Here is a 17,056-nt window from a genome sequence, read left to right as displayed (position 1 = left end):
CATTATCCTTCCTGCCCCTACCCCCTCTCTCCTTATCCATCATCCTTCCTGCCCCTACCCCCTCTCTCCTTACCCATCATCCTTCCTGCCAGTACCCCCTCTCTCCTTACCCATTATCCTTCCTGCCCCTACCCCCTCTCTCCTTACCCATCATCCTTCCTGCCCCTACCCCCTCTCTCCTTACCCATAATCCTCCCTGTCCCTACCCCCTCTCTCCTTATCCATCATCCTTGTCCCTACCCCCTCTCTCCTTACCCATCATCCTCCCTGTCCCTACCCCTCTCTCCTTACCCATCATCCTTCCTGCCCCTACCCCCTCTCTCCTTACCCATCATCCTTCCTGCCCCTACCCCCTCTCTCCTTACCCATAATCCTCCCTGTCCCTACCCCCTCTCTCCTTACCCATTATCCTTCCTGCCCCTACCCCCTCTCTCCTTACCCATCATCCTTCCTGCCCCTACCCCCTCTCTCCTTATCCATCATCCTTGTCCCTTCCCCCTCTCTCCTTACCCATCATCCTTCCTGCCCCTACCCCCTCTCTCCTTACCCATTATCCTTCCTGCCTCTACCCCCTCTTTCCTTACCCATCATCCTTCCTGCCCCTACCCCTCTCTCCTTACCCATCATCCTTCCTGCCCCTACCCCCTCTCTCCTTACCCATCATCCTTCCTGCCCCTACCCCTCTCTCCTTATCCATCATCCTTGTCTCTACCCCCTCTCTCCTTACCCATCATCCTTCCTGCCCCTACCCCCTCTCTCCTTACCCATCATCCTTGTCCCTACCCCCTCTCTCCTTACCCATCATCCTCCCTGTCCCTACCCCTCTCTCCTTACCCATTATCCTTCCTGCCCCTACCCCCTCTCTCCTTACCCATCATCCTTCCTGCCCCTACCCCCTCTCTCCTTACCCATCATCCTTGTCCCTACCCCCTCTCTCCTTACCCATCATCCTTCTTGTCCCTACCCCGCTGTCCTTACCCATCAGCCTTCCTGCCCCTATCAATTAAATTTAAGGGCTTTATTGGGAAATATGGGAAATATATGGGAATAATATGGGAAATACATGGGAAATATATGTTAACATTGCCAAAGAAAGTGAACTAGATAATAAACAAACAGTAAACATTACACTCACACAAGTTCCAAAATAATAAAGAAATGACAGATGTCATATTATGTGCAAATAGTTAAAGTACAGAAGTGAAAATAAATATGTGTTGTATTTACAATGGTGTTTGTTCTTCACTGGTTGCCCTTTTCTTGTGGCAACAGGTCACAAGCTGCTGTGATGGCACACTGTGGTATTTCACCCAATAGATATGGGAGTTTATCAAAATTTGGTTTGTTTTCGAATTCTTTGTGTATCTGTGTAATCTGAGGAAAATATGTCTCTCTGATATGGTCATACATTTGTCAGGATGTTAGAAAATGCAGCTCAGTTTCCACCTCATTTTGTGGGCAGTGTGCACATAGCCTGTCTTCTCTTGAGAGCCAGGTCTGCCTACGGTGGCCTTTCTCAATAGCAATGCTCACTGAGTCTGTACATAGTCAAGGCTTTCCTTAAATTTGGGTCAGTCACAGTGGTCAGGTATTCTGCCACTGTGTACTTTCTGTTTATGGCTAAATAGCATTCTAGTTTGCTCAGTTTTTTTTTGTTAATTCTTTCCAATGTGTAAAGTAATTATCTTTTTGTTTTCTCATGATTTGTTTGGGTCTAATTGTGTTGCTGTCCTGGGGCTCTGTGGGGTCTGTTTGTGTTTGTGAACAGAGCCCCAGGACCAGCTTGCTTAGGGGACTCATCTCCAGGTTCATCTCTCTGTAGTTGATGGCTTTGTTATGGAAGGTTTGAGTCTCGCTTCCGGCTCTTTTTTTGTTGTTGGATTTTGATATTTAGTGGGTATCGGCCTAATTCTGCTCTGCATGCATTATTTGGTGTTTTACGTTGTACACAGAGGATATTTTTGCCGAATTCTGCATGCAGAGTCTCGATTTGGTGTTTGTCCCATTTTGTGAATTCTTGGTTGGTGAGCAGACCCCAGAACTCACAACCATAAAGGGGAATAGGTTGTATAACTGATTAAAGTATTTTTTTAGCCAGATCCTAATTGGTATGTTGAATTTTATGTTCCTTTTGATGGCAAAGAAGGCACTTCTTGCCTTGTCGCTCAGCTTGTTCACAGCTTTGTGGAAATTACCTGTGGCGCTGATGTTTAGGCCGAGGTATGTATAGTTTTTTGTGTTCTCTCGGGCAACGGTGTCTAGATGGAATTTGTATTTGTTGTCCTGGCAACTGGACTTTTTTTGGAAGACCATTATTTTTGTCTTACTGAGATTTACTGTCAGGGCCCAGGTCTGACAGAATCTGTGCATAAGATCTAGGTACTGCTGTAGGCCCTCCTTGGTTGGGGACAAGGATCCCCCTCTGTCTATCCCCCTCTCCCTGCCCCTCAGCCTCCCACCTTCCTTTCTTGCCACATACCCTCTGACCTACCTCTTTCATCCTCCCACGTTTCCATCCCTACACTTACCCCCCCCTCTCCCTTCTGCTCACCCTCCCTGGCCCTTACACCCTCCCTCCCTCCCACCTTCCCTCCCACCCTACCCCAGGTCCTAGGGGCTCAGACATTCCTTCCCTGCTTATTTTGGCTGTTCACGGCCCAGCACCACTCTACTTCATGCAGAGAGGGGCATTGTTGGAATTCCTAGATGACTTGTGCTCTTCAAAAGGTGTCCTTCTTCCTGGTTCATGCAGCTGCAGGGAAGTGCTGCCTGTACCCCACCCAATGATTGTTTCTTTCTAGCAGCAGGTTTGCTGCTGTTACAGAGAACCTGCCCTGTGAAGGTAGTAATGCAGTCTCTCTCTCTCTCTCTCTCTCTCTCTCTCTCTCTCTCTCTCTCTGTCTCTCTCTGTCTCTCTCTCTCTCTCTCTCTCTCTCTCTCTCTCTCTCTCTCTCTCTCTCTCTCTGTCTCTCTCTGTCTCTCTCTCTCTCTCTCTCTCTCTCTCTCTCTCTCTCTCTCTCTCTCTCTCTCTCTCTCTCTCTCTCTCTCTCTCTCTCTCTCTCTCTCTCTCTCTCTCTCTCTCTCTCTCTCTCTCTCTCTCTCTCTCTCTCTCTCTCTCTCTCTCTCTCTCTCTCTCTCTCTCTCTCTCTCTCTCTCTCTCTCTCTCTCTCTCTCTCTCTCTCTCTCTCTCTCTCTCTCTCTCTCTCTCATTGGAGGACCAAGAAAGCTGATACCGATTAATCGGCCAATTATTATTTAATTTTTTTGTAATAATGACAATTCCAACAATACTGAATGAACACTTATTTTAACTTAATATAATACATCAATAACATCAATTTAGCCTCAAGTAAATAATGACACATGTTCAATTTGGTTTAAATAATGCAAAAACAAAGTGTTGGAGAAGAAAGTAAAAGTGCTATGTGCTATGTAAGAAAGCTAACGTTTCAGTTCCTTACTCAGAACATGAGAACATATGAAAGCTGGTGGTTCCTTTTAACATGAGTCTTCAATATTCCCAGGTAAGAAGTTTTAGGTTGTAGTTATTATAGGAATTATAGGACTATTTCCCTCTATACCATTTGTATTTCATTAACCTTTGACTATTGGATGTTCTTATAGGCACTTTAGTATTGCCAGTGTAACAGTATAGATTCCGTCCCTCTAGTTAACTAGCTAGCCATTTCACTTCGGTTACACCAGCCTCATCTTTGATAGGCTTGAAGTCATAAACAGCGCAATGCTTGACTCACAACGAAGAGCTGTTGGCAAAACGCACGAAAGGGCTGTTTGAATTAATGTTTACGCTCCTGCTTCTCCCTACCACCGCTCAGTCAGATACTTGTATGCTTGTATGCTCAGTCAGATTATATGCAACGCAGGACACGCTTGATAATATCTCGTAATATCATCAACCATGTGTAGTTAACTAGTGATTATGATTGATTGTTTTTTATAAGATAAGTTTAAAGCTAGCTAGCAACTTACCTTGGCTTACTGCATTCGCGTAACAGGCAGTCTCATTGTGGAGTGCAACGAGAGAGAGGCAGGTCGTTATTGCGTTGGACTAGTTAACTGTTAACTGCAAGATTGGATCCCCCGAGCTGACAAGGTGAAAATCTGTCATTCTGCCCCTGAACAAGGCAGTTAACCCACCATTCCTAGGCCGTCATTGAAAATAAGAATGTGTTCTTAACTGACTTGCCTGGTTAAATAAAAGGTATACAAAAAAACAAAACAACAACAAAAAATTGGCAAATCGGCGCCCAAAAATACCGATTTCCGATTGTTATGAAAACTTGAAATCGGCCATTCCGATTAATCGGTCGACCTCTAACACACACACACACACACACACACTACATTGCATTGTTAGTGACAGAGATTAAATAAAGTGACAGATTGCCTAGGCTTGCAGTGTGACCCCATCCTGAGACCTTTATTGTAGAGACGACACGACCTTTCCACTCACACAGGAAGGACTTGCTGATGTAGATTAAGACTTGGTTGTTTATATCCCAGCGACCTCTCCCTTTGTATGGAGGAAAAGGAAAGAGCAGTTAGTCTGTTACATAAGACGCAATCCCTTTTCCTTTTCTTCTTTTCGTTGACTATTCCTTTTTAAAATCATTTTTCTACAGAACTCAGTTAAATTTAATCTCACACAGTGTCAATATGCATCTAATTTTCAGCAATTAGACCTACTGTAGATGACAAAACTTTCTCTGATATTGATCACCAATATTTAATGTTTCTCAACAGACATACTTGCGGAAATGGATGGATATCAATTCCTAGACACAATAAAATGATAGCACATACGTTATCCCAGAACGGGTGTCAGTTTGTCACAGGACCACAGCAAATGTAATAGAATACCAGAGTATGAGTCATAATACCCATGAAACCTAGCGGTCAAACACTGAAATGGTTCCAATCATTTTTCCACCATTCATTTTTCCCATAGGAGGTGCTTTTAGTGTTTCGTGTAGGCTTACCCTGCCGTGACATTTTGATAACTGTGTAAATCTCTCTAGGACAAGGTGACTTTTATCAATATATTTGCCTGTATTTACCCTAATTAGCTGCTAATGTGGCTATCATAAGGAACTATCATAAGGAACTACAAATGCCATGTGGCTATCATAAGGAACTACAAATGCCATGTGGCAAATCTCTCTAGGACAAGGTGACTTTTATCAATATATTTGCCTGTATTTACCCTAATTAGCTGCTAATGTGGCTATCATAAGGAACTACAAATGCCATGACGTTCTGGACCAGATTGCCGAAACCAGGCAAAGCTAAGAGTCTCTGGATTAACTATCTAATGTTGGCTAAATGTAGTAATTAATAAATAGGCTACATTTCTTTAAATGGACAATTCTGTGAGCTGTCTTGTTTAAATTGACACTGTTATCAAAGATATCAGCTAGAGATAATGTGCAGGTATTTGTAGTTTTGCATGATGTCTACTTTTATCCTAATTAGCATTTTCAAATCTGAGAGTAAATAGAGCCGAATATATTGAGAAAAGTCAACTTGCCCAAGAGAGATTTATATGGTTATCAAAACCTCACGCCAGGGTAAACCTACACGAAACACAACCTATATTTTAAGTGTTTCTTAAATCCCCTATGGGGAAAAATGAATGTTCGAAAAATGATTGGAACCATTTCCCTGTTTGACCGCTAGGTTTCATGGGTATTATGACACCTCCACTGTGGGGCTCTATAGGGATCCTTTATGCTTTTTTGCATCTAGAGATGTGACATTTCTGGGTGCATTAAATGCATTCTGGCAGGAGTGTAGTAAGTCCTATGTATTATCTTAAATTGCAGTAGTTTATGTCTTAGTGTTGTAGAAGCAGGTTTGAACATTTTCACATATCGGTTCTCCTCAATTTCTTCCTTTAGTTCTGTTTCCTATTTTTGACTTACAGGTTCTGAACCATCAGGTAGAGTTGCAATCAACCGTTGATATAACCTGGCAATCGACTTCTTTGGCATAGCAGCTTCTCTCAGTATTTTTTTCTATGCTAGATGCCTTAGGTATATCCAGGTTCTGTTGAAGCGATTTAATAATCCTGCAGTGCCAGACGTGTCCCCCTGCTTAAGCCAGTACATGTCCAGGCCCGTCTGAAGTTTGCTAGAGAGCATTTGGATGATCCAGAAGAAGATTTGGAGAATGTCATATGGTCAGATGAAACCAAAATATAACTTTTTGGTAAAAACTCAACTAGTTGTGTTTGGAGGACAAAGAATGCTGAGTTGCATCCAAAGAACACCATACCTACTGTGAAGCATGGGGGTGGAAACATCATGCTTTGGGGCTGTTTTTCTGCAAAGGGACCAGGACGACTGACTCGTGTAAAGGAAAGAATGAATGGGGCCATGTATCGTGAGATTTTGAGTGAAAACCTCCTTCCATCAGCAAGGGCATTGAAGATGAAACGTGGCTGGGTCTTTCAGCATGACAATGATCCCAAACACACCGCCCGGGCAACGAAGGAGTGGCTTCGTAAGAAGCATTTCAAGGTCCTGGAGTGGCCTAGCCAGTCTCCAGATTTTAACCCCATAGAAAATCTTTGGAAGGAGTTGAAAGTCCATGTTGCCCAGCAACAGCCCCAAAACATCACTGCTCTAGAGGAGATCTGCATGGAGGAATGGGCCAAAATACCAGCAACAGTGTGTGAAAAGACTTACAGAAAACGTTTGACCTCTGTCATTGCCAACAAAGGGTATATAACAAAGTATTGAGATAAACTTTTGTTATTGACCAAATACTTATTTTCCACCATCATTTGCAAATAAATTCATTAAAAATCCTACAATGTGATTTTCTGGATTTTTTTTTCTCTTTTTGTCTGTCATAGTTGAAGTGTACCAATGATGAAAATTACAGGCCTCTCTCATCTTTTTAAGTGGGAGAACTTGCACAATTGGTGGCTGACTAAATACTTTTTTGCCCCACTGTATATTTATTTGGATTATGGTGACCCTACCGAACATAGAAATAGGGAGAGATCTCCATCTCTGAACATCAGATTCAAACTGATCTATTAAAGGAGATATATTGATTTTATATGCCTCCTCCAGGCTGCATGATATCAGTACACCCAGGTATTTCGTACGTGTCTTTGTCCATTTCCACTTAAATTGACTTTCTAATCTTGAGAAGTAATGATTATTTCAGTCTTCTCCCAATTCACTTTGAATCCTGATACAGCGCTATATGTGTCCAAGAGTAGTAAAAGAAATGACAGGGAATGTTTTGGTTCAGATAAATAAAGTAAAATGTAATCTGCATACAAGGAAGTCACATTTTGATCTCCACCAATCTCTAAACCCCGGATTGAGCCATGAGTTCTAATTATTGATTCTAGGGGTTCTGTGGGCTAATGAAAATAAATAGCTAGACAAAGGACATCCCTGTCTTGCAAGCCCTTTCCTTAGCTAGCGTGGATGTTCAAATGGAATCAAGGCCAACTGTCATATCATAAACTTTCCCTCCGTTTCACGTCCATGATAAGACTGGAGCTGGACAGAGAGAGCTTCCTGCTAACATAAATACACTAATGGTCATTTTTTGGGGGGACAGTAATTAAGGGAAATGGGTGTGTGGTGATTGTTGGTAACTTGGCATGGTGTCCTCTTGATTCTGGAACCAAGCAGGTAATCCACATTTCACTCAAGACCCGGGCTGGCTAATTATATGCCTGGCCGACTGCTCAGCCAGGCTGAGAACAGTTATTTTTTTAAATGCCATTCTTGGCATAGAGTCAGACCTATTAAAGTGAATCACTGTCTAATGACATACGCGCTCACATAATGCCCTGTCGTAAGAAGGGGCCCAGTCTCTTGTATCATGATACTATAGGTTGTGGAGTGGAGGCCTAAAGTTGCTCTAGCTTCAAATCTGAAACAAACTTTGAAACAAAGTCTCAGCCTGTCGTCTATATTACTTTCAAGGTCAAAGACTAGTGTTTTTATTCCAGGTTTTCACCAGAGAGGATGTTAGGTAATGTTATGGTTATGCTAGGAAGTTAGCATGAAAACAGTCTCGTGACACAATAGCCACCTCTGTTTGTGTTTGTTGGTGTGCTGCTGACAGAGGCCCCTCTCTGTGTGTGTGTTTCCTGGCTGCTTTAGGTGAACAATGTAGAGGACGGACAAAGTACTCAGGGTGCACCTACCGTGGTGCTGTCAGAGAAGTCCGTCCCCCTCAACGCCTCAGCCAATAGCATCATCTCCTACCCGACCAAGGCTGACAGCAGGGTGTACACTGGAGACGCCTACAATGATGACGTGTGAGTAAACAGACAAACAACACCACCTCAGCCCTGTTCCAATGCATTTTTCCTTTCTGTCTTCATCGGTTATATGCTCCCTTTTCTTGAACATACTAAAATCATTTCTATTTGTCACATCCGCCGAATGCTGTGAATGTGCAGGGTTACACGGTATTTGAGGTAGATACTGTATGTACATGAAGGCAGGGTTACACGGTATTTGAGGTAGATACTGTATGTACATGAAGGCAGGGTTACACGGTATTTGAGGTAGATACTGTATGTAAATTAAGGCAGGGTTACACGGTATTTGAGGTAGATACTGTATGTACATGAAGGCAGGGTTACACGGTATTTGAGGTAGATACTGTATGTACATGAAGGCAGGGTTACACGGTATGTGAGGTAGATACTGTATGTAAATGAAGGCAGGGTTACACGGTATTTGAGGTAGATACTGTATGTACATGAAGGCAGGGTTACACGGTATTTGAGGTAGATACTGTATGTACATGAAGGCAGGGTTACACGGTATTTGAGGTAGATACTGTATGTACATGAAGGCAGGGTTACACAGTAGTGTGTGTGTGTGTGTGTGTGTGTGCATGCATGTGTGTGCGTATCTAGTGTGAGTGTATTGTGTGTGAGTGAGTGTGTGTGTGTGTGTGTGTGTATGCATGTGTGTGTGAGTGTATTGTGTGTGAGTGAGTGAGTGAGTGTGTGTGTGTGTGCATGCATGTGTGTGAGTGTATTGTGTGTGAGTGAGTGAGTGAGTGTGTGTGTGTGTGTGTATGCATGTGTGTGAGTGTATTGTGTGTGAGTGAGTGAGTGAGTGAGTATCTACAGTGCCTTCAGAAAGTATTCATACCCGTTGACTTATTCCACATTTTGTTGTTTTACAGCCTGAATTAAAAATAGATTTTTACGCATCTACACACAATACCCCATAATGACATCACAATACCCCATAATGACATCACAATACCCCATAATGACATCACAATACCCCATACTGACAAAGTGAGAAAAAAAAAACATGTTTTTAGACATTTTAGAAAATGTATTGAAAATGAAATACATATTATCTAATTTACATAAGTTTTCCCACCTTTCACAGAGGATTATAGCTGTGAAGGTTTCTGGGTAAGTCTCTAAGTGCTTTTCACACCTGGTTTGTGCAACATTTGCCCATTATTATTATTTTAAATTCTTCCAGTCAAATTGGTTGGTGATCATTGCCAGTCAACCATTTTCAGGTCTTGCCATATATTTTCTAGTAGATTTAAGTCAAAACTGTAACTCTGCCACTCAGGAACATTCACTGTCTTCTTGGAAAGTAACTCCTGTGTAGATTTGGCCTTGTGTTTTAGGTTATTGTTCTGCTGAAAGGTAAATTCATCTCCCAGTGTCTGGTGGAAAGCAGACTGAGGAAGGTTTTCCTCTAGGGTTTTGTCTGTGCTTAGCTCCATTCCGATTATTTTTAATCCTGAAAAACTCCACGGTCCTTATTGATTAAAAGCATACCCATAACATGATGCAGACACCACTATGTTTGAAAATGTGGAGAATGGATTTTCCAAACATACAGTAACACTTTGTATTCAGGACATAAAGTACATTTCTTTGCCACATTTTTAGCAGTATTATTTTAGTGCCTTGTTGCAAACAGGAAGCATGTTTTGGAATATATTCTTATTCTGTACAGGCTTCCTTTTTTTTCACTTTGTGTTGTGGAGTAACTACAATGTTGTTGATCCATCCTCAGTTTTCTACTATCACAGCCATTAAACCCTGTGACTGTTTTAAAGTCATCCTTCCTTCCTCTCCGCCAACTGAGTTAGGAAGGACAGCTGTATCTGTGTAGTGACTGGGCGTATTGATACACCATCCAAAGTGTAATTAAAAACTTCACCATGCTCAAAAGTATATTCAATATGTGCTTTTTTAAATATGTTGTACCCATCTACTAATAGGTGTCGTTTGTGAGGCATTGGAAAACCTCCCTGGTCTTTGTGGTTGAATCTGTGTTTGAAATTCACTGCTGAACTAACAGACCTTACAGATAATTGTATGTGTGGGGTTCAGAGAGGAGGTAGTCATTCAAAAATCATGTTAAACACTATTATTGCACACAGAGTGAATCCATGCAACTTATTATGTGACTTGTTTAAGTACATTTTTAGACCTGAACTTATTTAGGCTTGCTATAACAAAGGTGTTGAATACTTATTGACTCAAGACATTTCAGCTTTTCATTAATTAATTAATTAGTAAAAATGTATAATTATTTTGTCCACTTTGACATTATGGGCTATTGTGTGTAGGTCAGTGACAACAACACATCTGAATTCAGCCTGTACAGTCAAGGGGTGTGAATACTCTCTGAAGGCAAACACGTCCAAAACATTAGGAACGACTGCTCTTTCCATGATATGGACTGACCAGCTGAATCCAGGTGAATCCAGGTGAACGCTACGATCCCTTCTTGATGTCACCAATCCACCTCAGTCAGTGTAGATGAAGGACAGGAGAACTGTTAAAGAGGGATCTTTAAGCCGTCTCGGCAATTGAGACACGGGGCTCTATTTCAACAAACCTAACGTCATGGTGAATCTAAGCGCTGGGCGGTAGCGCTATGGTTTCGGGGGTATGTCAGAAATATTTGTTCCGTTTTCACAAGCACAATTATCGGCGCAGTTGCTGGCGTTGGCGCGAAAGGGCCGGGTTTTTGATGAATTAACAAGCTGTGGGTGTGTCAAGGCGACGTGCTCCATGGCTGAATATGTGGTTGCTTCAAGTCGTGTATTTACTTACAGTCTTTTATGGACCGCCTTGGAATCAACTCCAATTCCAATGTTAGTCCATTATATTATATTTGTTTAACTGTTACAGAAAGAGAATAACAAAATTCAGATTTGTCCCATCGATTCTAAATATATGTTAACTTGAACCTGTTTGCAGTCCACATTGTTCTATGTAATTGCATGTCTTCAATGTTAAAATACAGTATGTAGTGTACATAACATTCACACTGATATAGGGGCTAGGCCTGCTGTAAATACAGTATGTAGTGTACATAACATTCACACTGATATAGGGGCTAGGCCTGCTGTAAATACAGTATGTAGTGTACATAACATTCACACTGATATAGGGGCTAGGCCTGCTGTAAATACAGTATGCAGTGTACATAACATTCACACTGATATAGGGGCTAGGCCTGCTGTAAATACAGTATGTAGTGTACATAACATTCACACTGATATAGGGGCTAGGCCTGCTGTAAATACAGTATGTCGTGTACATAACATTCACACTGATATAGGGGCTAGGCCTGCTGTAAATACAGTATGTAGTGTACATAACATTCACACTGATATAGGGGCTAGGCCTGCTGTAAATACAGTATGTAGTGTACATAATTCACACTGATATAGGGGTTAGGCCTGCTGTAAATACAGTATGTAGTGTACATAACATTCACACTGATATAGGGGCTAGGCCTGCTGTAAATACAGTATGTCGTGTACATAACATTCACACTGATATAGGGGCTAGGCCTGCTGTAAATACAGTATGTAGTGTACATAACATTCACACTGATATAGGGGTTAGGCCTGCTGTAAATACAGTATGTAGTGTACATAATTCACACTGATATAGGGGTTAGGCCTGCTGTAAATACAGTATGTAGTGTACATAACATTCACACTGATATAGGGGCTAGGCCTGCTGTAAATACAGTATGTAGTGTACATAACATTCACACTGATATAGGGGCTAGGCCTGCTGTAAATACAGTATGTAGTGTACATAACATTCACACTGATATAGGGGCTAGGCCTGCTGTAAATACAGTATGTAGTGTACATAACATTTACACTGATATAGGGGCTAGGCCTGCTGTAAATACAGTATGTAGTGTACATAACATTCACACTGACATAGGGGTTAGGCCTGCTGTAAATACAGTATGTAGTGTACATAACATTCACACTGATATAGGGGTTAGGCCTGCTGTAAATACAGTATGTAGTGTACATAATTCACACTGATATAGGGGCTAGGCCTGCTGTAAATACAGTATGTAGTGTACATAACATTCACACTGATATAGGGGCTAGGCCTGCTGTAAATACAGTATGTCGTGTACATAACATTTACACTGATATAGGGGCTAGGTCTGCTGTAAATACAGTATGTAGTGTACATAACATTCACACTGATATAGGGGTTAGGCCTGCTGTAAATACAGTATGTAGTGTACATAACATTCACACTGATATAGGGGCTAGGCCTGCTGTAAATACAGTATGTAGTGTACATAACATTCACACTGATATAGGGGCTAGGCCTGCTGTAAATACAGTATGTAGTGTACATAACATTCACACTGATATAGGGGCTAGGCCTGCTGTAAATACAGTATGTAGTGTACATAACATTCACACTGATATAGGGGCTAGGCCTGCTGTAAATACAGTATGTAGTGTACATAATTCACACTGATATAGGGGTTAGGCCTGCTGTAAATACAGTATGTAGTGTACATAACATTCACACTGATATAGGGGCTAGGCCTGCTGTAAATACAGTATGTAGTGTACATAACATTTACACTGACATAGGGGTTAGGCCTGCTGTAAATACAGTATGTAGTGTACATAACATTCACACTGATATAGGGGTTAGGCCTGCTGTAAATACAGTATGTAGTGTACATAATTCACACTGATATAGGGGCTAGGCCTGCTGTAAATACAGTATGTAGTGTACATAACATTCACACTGATATAGGGGCTAGGCCTGCTGTAAATACAGTATGTAGTGTACATAACATTCACACTGATATAGGGGCTAGGCCTGCTGTAAATACAGTATGTAGTGTACATAATTCACACTGATATAGGGGCTAGGCCTGCTGTAAATACAGTATGTAGTGTACATAACATTCACACTGATATAGGGGTTAGGCCTGCTGTAAATACAGTATGTAGTGTACATAACATTCACACTGATATAGGGGCTAGGCCTGCTGTAAATACAGTATGTAGTGTACATAACATTCACACTGATATAGGGGTTAGGCCTGCTGTAAATACAGTATGTAGTGTACATAATTCACACTGATATAGGGGCTAGGCCTGCTGTAAATACAGTATGTAGTGTACATAACATTCACACTGATATAGGGGCTAGGCCTGCTGTAAATACAGTATGTAGTGTACATAACATTCACACTGATATAGGGGCTAGGCCTGCTGTAAATACAGTATGTAGTGTACATAATTCACACTGATATAGGGGCTAGGCCTGCTGTAAATACAGTATGTCGTGTACATAACATTCACACTGATATAGGGGCTAGGCCTGCTGTAAATACAGTATGTAGTGTACATAACATTCACACTGATATAGGGGCTAGGCCTGCTGTAAATACAGTATGTAGTGTACATAACATTCACACTGATATAGGGGCTAGGCCTGCTGTAAATACAGTATGTAGTGTACATAACATTCACACTGATATAAGGGCCACAGATGTCCTCACCATAAAACCAGGACAGTGAATCATTCTACCGGTATCTATACGTTTGGTTTTAATAAAATGAAATGAAATACAAGCTTTTTTTTCAGTAAATACATGTCAAATGTCATAAAATATCATAAAATTGCCAGGATAAAGAAGAAACACGATGCATTGTTGTTGAACCAGCCTGTTCCTAGGGAAAGGGAAGGGAAAGTAAGGGCAGCCTACGGAGGGTTTAAAAAAATATGAAACGGAAAAACAAACAATTGTTACAGGACAATAACCTCTAAATACGAGGTTCACCGGTATTCACTGAGGCTCTCATCTCTTGTTTCATGATGGGCATGGACACATGTAGACTACATCATGGAGGGGGTTTTACGGGAGCTGCATGGCTCAAATAATGTGGGCCTGCCTACAATCAGTGGTGTAAAGTACTTCAGTAAAGAGACTTCAACTTAAATAGTGTTTTGTGGTTTCTGTACTTTACTTTAGTATTTATATTTGACAACTTTTACTTCACTACATTCCTAAGGAAAATAATGTACCTTTACTCCATACATTTTCCCTGACACCCAAAACTAGGCAAACTTAGGCAAGTCATTACATTTTTTGATTGGTTAGCAGGACAGGAAAATGGTCAAATTCACGCACTTATCAAGAGAACATCCCTGGTCATCTCTATTGCCTCTGATCTAGCGGACACACTAAGCAGAGAACTTCCCTGGTCCTCCTTACTACCTCTGATTCTGGCAGATCTAAATGTTGGGCAAGACAAAAGATTTAAGTTCCTTTGAATGGGATATGGTAGTAGGTGCCAGGCACACCGGTTTGAGTAAGTCAGGAACTGCAACGCTGCTGGGTTTTTCACGCCCAACAGTTTCCTGTGTGTATCAAGATTATTATTATTATTTATTTTTAATTGAACCTTTATTTAACTAGGAAAGTCAGTTAATAACACATTCTTATTTACAATGATGGCCTACCCCGGTTAAACCCTCCCCTAACCCGGACGACGCTGGGCCAATGGTGCACCGCCCTATGGGACTCCCGATCACAGCCGGTTGTGATACAGCCCAGGATTGAACCAGGGTCTGTAGGGACGCCTCTAGCACTGAGATGCAGGGCCTTACATGCTAAACCCACTCCAATTTGCTTACCGCCACAATAGGTTCACAGACAACACAATTGCAATCACACTGCACACTGCCCTAACCCATCTGGACAAGAGGAATACCTATGTAAGAATGCTGTTCATCAATTACAGCTCAGCATTTAACACCATAGTACCCTCCAAATTCGTCATTAAGCTCGAGACCCTGGGTCTCAACCCCGCCCTGTGCAACTGAGTCCTGGACTTTGATGGGCCGCCCCCAGGTGGTGAAGGTAGGAAACATCTCCACCCTGCTGATCCTCAACACTGGGGCCCCACAAGGGTGCGTTCTCAGCCCTCTCGTGTACTCCCTGTTCACCCATAACTGCGTGGCCATGCACGCCTCCAACTCAATCATCAAGTTTGCAGACGACTCTACAGTGGTAGGCTTGATTACCAACAATGACGAGACGGCCTACAGGGAGGAGACGAGGGTCCTCGGAGTGTGGTGTCAGGAAAATAACCTCACACTCAACGTCAACAAAAGAAAGGAGATGATCGTGAACAGCAGAGGGAGCACCCCCTATCCACATCGACGGGATAGTAGTGGAGAAGGTAGAAAGTTAAGTTCCTCGGCCGTTTAATTAACTTTTTAGCAGTCTTATGGCTATCTAGCAGTCTTATGGCTTGGGAGTAGAAGCTCACTGAGCCTGCTTGTCCGAGAGCCGATGCTCCGGTGCCGTTTGCCGGACGGTAGCAGAGTAAACAGTCTATGGCGTGGGTGGCTGGAGTCTTGATGTAGAAGACCTGGAACATATCCCAGTCTTTAGTAGCAAAACAGTCTTGTAGCCTCACGTCCGCATCATTATACCACTTCCGTATTTAGCGCATCACTGGTACTTCCTGTTGGAGCTTTTGTTTGTAAACAGGAAGCAGGAGAATAGAGTCATGGTCAGTTTTGCATAAAGAAGGACAAGGGAGGACCTTTTATGCATTTCTCTGGGTAGAATAAAAGTGGTCTAGAGTTTTAGCACCTCTGGTTGGTCGAAGTGAGGTAGACGTGTCGGTAGACGTGTCGGTAGACGTGAGGTAGACGTGTCGGTAGAAGTGAGGTAGACGTGTCGGTAGAAGTGAGGTAGACGTGTCGGTAGAAGTGAGGTAGACGTGTCGGTAGAAGTGAGGTAGACGTGTCGGTAGAAGTGAGGTAGACGTGTCGGTAGAAGTGAGGTAGACGTGTCGGTAGAAGTGAGGTAGACGTGTCGGTAGAAGTGAGGTAGACGTGTCGGTAGAAGTGAGGTAGACGTGTCGGTAGAAGTGAGGTAGACGTGTCGGTAGAAGTGAGGTAGACGTGTCGGTAGAAGTGAGGTAGACGTGTCGGTAGAAGTGAGGTAGACGTGTCGGTAGAAGTGAGGTAGACGTGTCGGGAGAAGTGAGGTAGACGTGTTGGGAGAAGTGAGGTAGACGTGTTGGTAGAAATGAGGTAGACGTGTTGGTAGACGTGTTGGTAGAAGTGTTGGTAAAAGTGAGGGAGACGTGTTGGTAGACACACCCCTCCCCCATTGGACTTTCCGGAGGCCGTCTTCGTCCGATCGTGCCGCTGCATGGAGAAACCACTGAGTTCTACGTACATATCAAATCTAATTTTATTTGCCACATATGGGTGTTTAGCATGTTATTGCAGGTGTAGCGAAATGCATGTAGAAATGCTTATAGTAATCCAGCGACGTTTCTGCAACACATATAATATTGCTGCTTTTCAAGTCTCTCTGATATTAGACTGAGTGAAGCTCATCCATCTTATTCTCCGGTGACTGAACATTTGCCAATAGAACGGAGGGGAATGCCAGTCGATTTTCTCTTTGTTCCAGTCTCGCCAGGATGCCGGCCCGTGCCGGCCCGTCTGCCACGTCTACGCCTGCAGCGTTTTGATAGCCAATGAAACAAAGGTCCGGTATGAACAAAGGAACAGCTGAGTCAGAGTTGAAGTGGGATTTGAAGTTAAATTGAGGTTTGTAACTGTCTGATGTCCAGAAGTGCTTGGTGGTCACGTGATAATAGTATGAACTTTCTGTACAAAAAAAAAAGTAAAGATAAACACGAAAAAGTCACTAAAGTCTGTTTGGAACTCGTAGGATGTCGC

At 42.5% G+C, this 17,056-nt stretch overlaps 1 protein-coding gene across 1 annotated transcript in view; it reads left to right on the top strand.

Annotated features, from left to right (window-relative positions):
- si:ch73-61d6.3 (occludin) overlaps window positions 1–17,056 on the top strand; it is a 39,747-nt gene that overhangs the window by 11,843 nt on the left and 10,848 nt on the right. Inside the window, exon 4 of the mRNA XM_021604721.2 lies at window positions 8,154–8,311. Within this exon, the coding sequence (XP_021460396.2) occupies window positions 8,154–8,311 (158 nt within the window). The remainder of the gene's footprint in view (window positions 1–8,153; window positions 8,312–17,056) is intronic.

Source organism: Oncorhynchus mykiss, chromosome 5 (genome assembly GCF_013265735.2).
Source record: "Oncorhynchus mykiss isolate Arlee chromosome 5, USDA_OmykA_1.1, whole genome shotgun sequence".
Taxonomy (NCBI): Eukaryota; Metazoa; Chordata; class Actinopteri; order Salmoniformes; family Salmonidae; genus Oncorhynchus; species Oncorhynchus mykiss.
This window is presented reverse-complemented; position numbering and strand designations above follow the sequence as displayed.